Source organism: Propithecus coquereli, unplaced genomic scaffold, assembly GCF_000956105.1.
Source record: "Propithecus coquereli isolate 6110/MARCELLA unplaced genomic scaffold, Pcoq_1.0 Scaffold1, whole genome shotgun sequence".
In the NCBI taxonomy this organism is placed as follows: domain Eukaryota; kingdom Metazoa; phylum Chordata; class Mammalia; order Primates; family Indriidae; genus Propithecus; species Propithecus coquereli.
Genome location: NW_012133857.1, coordinates 12,919,153 through 12,926,056, shown reverse-complemented (window position 1 = coordinate 12,926,056; position 6,904 = coordinate 12,919,153). Strand labels below are relative to the sequence as shown.

General features: G+C 43.6%; 1 protein-coding gene across 2 annotated transcripts in view; it reads right to left on the bottom strand.

The window, feature by feature from the left end:
- Positions 1-2,856, bottom strand: part of RBM5 (RNA binding motif protein 5) — a 26,328-nt gene extending 23,472 nt beyond the window's left edge. Inside the window, exons 1-2 of one of the 2 annotated variants that reach the window (XM_012660426.1) lie at positions 2,738-2,856; positions 1,272-1,341 (exon numbers count right to left, since the gene is read on the bottom strand). In XM_012660426.1, coding sequence (XP_012515880.1) covers positions 1,272-1,288 — 17 coding nt within the window. In that variant the 5' untranslated portion in view covers positions 1,289-1,341; positions 2,738-2,856. Of the gene's footprint in view, positions 1-1,271; positions 1,342-2,357; positions 2,607-2,737 lie in introns of those variants that run through there. The other variant, XM_012660502.1, reaches the window with a different exon arrangement.
- Between the last annotated feature and the right edge of the window lie 4,048 nt (positions 2,857-6,904).

Below are 6,904 nucleotides of genomic sequence, written 5' to 3'. Positions count from 1 at the left end.
TTCTTTCTATTTTTAGTAGAGATGGGGTCTCGCTCTTGCTCAGGCTGGTTTTGAACTCCTGAGCTCAAACAATCCGCCCGCCTCGGCCTCCCAGAGCGCTAGGATTACAGGCGTGAGCCACCGCGCCCGGCTGGACCAACAGCTTTGATGAGCTTTTATTTTTCCATCAAGCAGTTAACCAAATAGTTTGTCAGACAAAACTATATGGTTACCCAAAACCAATACTGTAAGAAAACATTATTTCCTATAGTATTTGGTTTATTTTTGATGACAGGGCAACACTGGGTTTCATGGGAAGAGGCTTAAACCCATTTCACCACAGATAAAATAGTTCTTTCATAAATTATTTACCAGGTTCATAAAACTACTGTGCAATCACAAGACAAAGGAAAGGTTTATAAAGGCCTCATTTAGAGTAAACAAATTTAATAAAAAGAATCCAAGGAAACATGAAATATGGGACTAAGAGACTCTAACAGGTAAATGTTAATTTAATAAGTTATTTGGAACCATACACCGCTGACACAGCATTCAAATGATAACATGATGTGGCATGAACATTTCCTAAGTCCCTCTGGGCTGTCAATTTGATCTATCCCAGCTACTAGACTCAATACTAAGAAGGCATGTGGCTGAATAAGGTTGTGTGTTTAAACGTAAGGGTCTGAAAGGAAGTACCCATAAGTAACATAGCAGCCAAATGCTCTCATCTTAATTTTCCACTAATTCTTTGGCTTTTTTCTTCATGTAACACACAATCCCATGTTTCTCAGCTATATAAGTCTGGATCATCTTGCTATTCAGGGGTCAAAAACCAAAACTGGCATTTATTGATTGCTTACTACAGCCAGGAACTGTGCTAAGTGCCAGACTGTATGATGATCTGGCTTCTGCAAAGGCTGTTGTCCACACAGGGAACCCTCAGTGACCCACTCTACCCTGCCCTCCTTTGCCTAATTCTTAATCAGCCTTCAGCTACACCTTAGAGAATACTTTCTCCAGAAAGCTTTCCTGGCTGTATACAAGAAAAAACATGCTTCCTATGTGTTGTAACAGCACCCTAAACTTCATTTATCACAGCATGTTCACACAGTACTTTCATTGTCTCATTAGACTGCAGTTTGTGACAGCAGGACCATGGAGATGCTCAATAGCAATGCCTGACACAAAACAGACACTCAAGTATGTGTTTGATAAGTAAACAATTTTAAACAAATAATTCAAATCCCACTGAAATGTTGAGATCAAAGACATGTACTGTAGTAACTCACCGTTTATCTGAACCCATTGTCCCACTGATGATCTAGCACACAGCTCCAAAGGATTCAAATATTATATTTTCTAGGAGACAAGAGAGATTGGTTGCTGCAAATCTCAGAGATCACTTAAGTTAATCACTCTAGAAGCTGGGATACTACTGAAGTTGGGATCTCATCAAACGTTCATCAGATCATTAACTGATTATCTAAGGTGGGGTGGTGGTGGAGACCAATTGTCAAAGCTAAAAGCATGCTAACATTTTGTTAACAATGAGCGTAGCAGGAAGAAGCAGCACACTTTATATTCAATACTCAATACTGAATGAGTTTAATATTCATTCAATAAATTAAATATTCATATTCAATAACAAGCTCATAGAAAGAAGCAGAAGACTCCTTCCCTGCTCCTACCCTGGGATTACAAAGCAAAAAGGGCAAAGCTGCAATGCTCTCCTTCGGGTTCCAAATCAAAGCAACCCCAATGGGACACTTGATCAGTAAAACATTAATCCAAGTGTCTTCATTAATAAAAAGGGTAACATGAAATTCAAAAATTTCTGATGAAAGTTTTAAAACCTCTTAAGAAGCTGGGATGCTGAGCTGACTGAAATCTACTACATGTATAATGTAACGAATCACACAAGCGCAAACCTCGAAAGGACTTAATTCCTCGGTAAGAATAACCACCACGTCTTGAGCCAGTCCTGATTACCGGAGGCCTCTGAGTGGCGAAGAGCCTGCTCCCCCACCCCAACCCCATCTGTAACAGACATCGCACAGCTGGATTGCGTTTGATGGGTGCGAGGTCCAAGAAATCGGTTACAGCCGTCTCTGGAGCTTGGTCTGAAGCAGGCATTCAGCGAACATTTATTGGATTAATAAATGAAAGAGAATCATCAGAAGGAAATAAGTCCTGGGACCGAATCGCTGGCGCAGCCCCTTGTATACTGGGCGGTGTCCGCACCCATCTCTGTGGGGTCTCGCGGCCGAGATGGCGGCGCCACGACCTGCTCCAGAGACTCAGGCGTCCGGCATTCCGTCCCTCCACACGCCCCTCCCGCCTCCCAAGAGGTTCCTAGCCCGCAGATCAGCCCTCACCGAACAACCTTTCGGAGAGAGCGATTCAGATGCAGCTGATGGGCGATGGCGGCTAGAGATTGCCGGGGCGCTCCCGAGGAGTGCCCGAAGGACAGGCGACGACTCCACCGCTCCGTTGGGCTGGGGATTCGGGGATGCGTCCCAGCAAGTGGCAAACTCACAGCCCGAAAGAAGCGGTTCCAGGGCTGAGCTGAGCGACTTCAGGAACCTGACAGAGCTGGAGGCAAGGAGGGGTACGGCCCTCCAACGCCTCGGGTAATTTAGCCCCTCTAGAGAACAGGCTGGGGCTGATCAGCCGCCTCTGGCAGCTGACAAAGAGGCTTGGGGGACAGCCCCAACGGCAAGACCCTCCTTTCGTTACGGACGGCCGCCACACTTACCCCCAGGAAAGACCGAAGCAGCCGTAGCGGTTCTGCACCCCAGAACCTCCAGCAAGATTCGGCCGCTCCACAAAATGGCGCCTCCGCCGACGGCCGTCTCCTACCCACAGTGCCTCACGTCTATCCCCTCCCCCCGCCACCCACCTCCTGCTGAGTTGTCCAATCCGCGAAGGTGCCTAGCTGCGCGAGGGCTGCCGGGAAGTGTGGTCGTCAGGGCAGCCTGTCACTAAGCTCTGTGTTAATTTCTTGCGTATTTCTCTTCTAAACCACCACGGAGTTGCTAATTTGTCTTTGCAGATCCGGATTAGAGCTTTAGGGCTCCTCCCTATTAGGCATAGTGATTCTTTACACGATGCAAAATATGTCTAATTAGACTTCAAAAGAAGGAACGTTAGTTGATCGCTGTACTGGACACTATTGTGCTGGATGCTTTACGAACATTTTTATCTTCACAACCTATGAGATAGTTGTTAAACCCATTTTGCAGATGAGGAAACTGAGGTTTATGGAAATTGAGAGGATTCTTGTAGGCAGGTACAGAGTATCATTCCATTGATATATTCTAGTCTAAAGCAAGAGGTCAGGAAAGGCATTTTCCAAGACTACTTTAACAGTTACTACTTGCACATCTAATTGGAATCTCCAAGTTAACACAGCCAAACCCATCCTCCTCTCCTCCACAGCCTTCCCCAGGTCATAAATGGCAACTTCCGGCCTCCAGTTTTTCAGAACAAAAATGTTGGAGTCATCCATGATTTCTCTCGTTTTCTCGCGCCAAATGTGCCAGCAAATCCTGTTGACTTTACCTTTAAAGTGTATCTAGAGTTTGGTAACTTCTAGCTGCCTCCACTGCTATCCTAGTCGAAGCCACCAATGTCCTTGTTTTAAAGACAGTAGATCATACAGAACTAATAATAGTGGTGAAACTGGGATATGAACTACTTTGGGTTTCAGAGTCCATGTCTCAACCTCTAGAATGCGAACTCCAGAAGAGCAGGGACTTTTGTCTATTTAGCTCACTACTATATCTCCAGTGCCTCTGCTGGTGCCTGGCACATGGTATGCACACAATAAATATTTGTTGAATGAAAAAAAAAAGCCAATCCACTACCAATGGTAAAAGTATTAACATTTGTGGCAGAAAAAAAGCAGAGATTCTTGGGAAATTCAAAGAGGGATAATTTGGAGCCTGACTGACTAGTCAGTGAAACACTGGTATTCCTATGCATTCTTAGCATAACCTGCCCTCTGGCATTATTTATATTTTTAGTAGAACTAATTTTTCAGGTCACACATACAGATTAAAAAATTAGACTATAGCGGCCAATGCGGTGGCTCACGCCTGTAATCCTAGCACTCTGGGAGGCTGAGGAGGGCGGATTGTTTGAGCTCAGGAGTTCGAAACCAGCCTCAGCAAGAGGGAGACTTCGTCTCTACTAAAAATAGAAAGAAATTAATCGCACAACTAAAAATACATAGAAAAAATTAGCCGGGCATGGTGGCGCATGCCTGTAGTCCCAGCTACTCTGGAGGCTGAGGCAGAAGGATAGCTTGAGCCCAGGAGTTTGAGGTTGCTGTGAGCTAGGATGACGCCACGGCACTCTAGCCCGGGCAACAGAGTAAGACTCTGTCTCAAAAAAAAAAAAAAAAAAATTAGACCATAGCAAGGCACAGGAAGATGTAAGTTAGGGAAAACTGCAGCTATACTGCTCTCCTCTCTCTGGACAAGAAATCTTTTAAGAATAAGTGAAAGGATGTCAATGAGGAGATTCCAAACCAGGAGCTTGAAATATACTAGAAAATCTTTTTCCTGGAAAAAAGTGACATTAAGCATGTTCTAGGCCAGGCACGGTGGCTCACTTCTGTAATCTGAGTACTCTGGGAGGTTGAGGTAGGAGAATCGCTTGAGGTCAGGAGTTTGAGACCAGCCTGAGCAAGAGCGAGACCCCATCTCTACTAAAAACAGAAAAAATTAGCAGGGCATGGTGGCATGCACCTGTAGTCCCAGCTACTGGGGAGGCTGAGGCAGGAGGATTGCTTCAGCCCATGAGTTTGAGGTTGCTGTGAGCTAGGCTGATGCCATGGCACTCTAGCCTGGGTGACAGAGTGAGACTCTGTCTCAAAAATAAAATAAAATAATAAAAAATAAACATGTTCTAACTTTGGTTTATCCTTCTACATCAAGGACATTAAGTGACTGGAAATTCTTTGGATAATTAAAACTATGACAATAAATAGGAAAGATAGAAATCTCTGGATTTTGGAATTACGAATAACTTTCTCCTTCTCTTCCTTCCTCCCTTGCTATATATACACACCACATATATTTCTACTTTTCCATCTATATTTTCCTACCTTTGTATGTATATATCTATATAGAGTAGCCAATTTATGGGGAAGCATATATGTAAAATTTTTATCAGAAAAAAAGTACATCTGATCTACAGAAGGCACTCAAATACTTAATGAAATTCAAAAGTTAAACATAGATGAGGTCATTACAAACTCTACAAAGGCTGATGCAGATGCCAAAATCCGGAACCCACTAGACTTAATGGCCGCTAGCACTAACATAATGAGGATGAAAATTCTCCAAATAATGGCTGGGCGCGGTGGCTCACGCCTGTAATCCTAGCACTCTGGGAGGCTGAGGTGGGAGGATTGCTTGAGGTCAGGAGTTCCGGACCAGCCTGAGCAAGAGCAAGACCTTGTCGCTACAAAAAAAATAGAAAAAAATTAGCCGGGTGTGGTGGCACGTGCCTGTAGTTCCAGCTACTCGGGAGGCTGAGGCAGGAGGATTGCTTGAGCCCAGGAGTGTAATGTTCTATGAGCTATGATCATGCCACTGCACTCTACTCTGGGCAATAGAGTGGGACTTTCTCTTAAGAAAAAAAGCTACATGGCCTTCCTTTCCAAATTGGGCCGGGCAGAATGGCTCCAACAAAGAAGGTAGTGAGAAGGGTTGTTCTGCCATCAATGAGGTGGTGACCCAAGAATACACCATTAACATTCACAAGTGTATCCAAGGAGTGGGCTTTCAAGAAGTGGGCCCCTCGGGAACTCAAAGAGATCAAGAAATTCGCCATGAAGGAGATGGGGATTCCAGATGTGCACATTCACACCAGGCTCAACAAAGTTGTCTGGGCCACAGGAATAAGGGATGACCTATACCGTATCTGTGTGTGGTTGTCCAAAAAACATAATGAGGATGAAAAATGACCAAATAACTTCTATTATATACTTTGATCACCTACATATTTGTTACCACTTTCAAAAATCTACAATGTGGATTAGAACTGCTGATTGTCAAATCCATCAAATAAAGTTATGAAACTGACAAAAAAGCTGTATGGCTATTTATAAATGACACAAAATCATTCTTAAATTTGAAGGAAGTCTTGGCAAAAGAGATGGATTCCATCCAGAGGTAAGTGCCACCCTCCAAGTTGTCTCTGGTACCTGACCTTCTTTGTGGACCTTGCCCTGTTGAGCTGTAGAGCTGTGCCCCCAAAGCCTGTCTGACAGCTGATATAAGAAAAACAAAGACAATGGAGTAAGCTGGGTTTTGTTTTAAATAAAGCCACATATGCTTAATAAAGGATAGTCCTTTAAGATTATCTTTCCTACTTTTTGCATGTAAAAAAAGAAATTTCCCCTCTTTAATGAAATGATCATAGGTCTTTAAAAAAAAATCTCCTACCACCTGGCAAAATAAGAAACTGGTTCACATGTTTTGCTCCCAGACTGGGAACTACTGCTCTAGAAGATAAAGAAAAAAAGATTTATGGAAAATCTGTTGCCTATATCAAGAAACTAAAATGATTTTTGTCAGAGATGGGCTTTGATGAACTAAGATATATAATCAAAATTTAACAGTATTTCCCATATGACCATGAGCTCAGCATTATTTATTCATTTATTGAGTGCCTGTGACATTTTTATTATTAGGCTCTGTGCCAGGCCTAGGGATATAGTAGTGAAGAAAATTATCTAAGACCCCAGCTCTGGCATTCTGATCAAAGGCCTCATGGAACTTCTTTTTTTTTTTTTTTTGAGACAGAGTCTCGCTCTTTCGCCCAGGCTAGAGTGAGTGCCGTGGCGTCAGCCTAGCTCACAGCAACCTCACACTCCTGGGCTCAAGCGATCCTCCTGCCTCAGCCTCCCGAG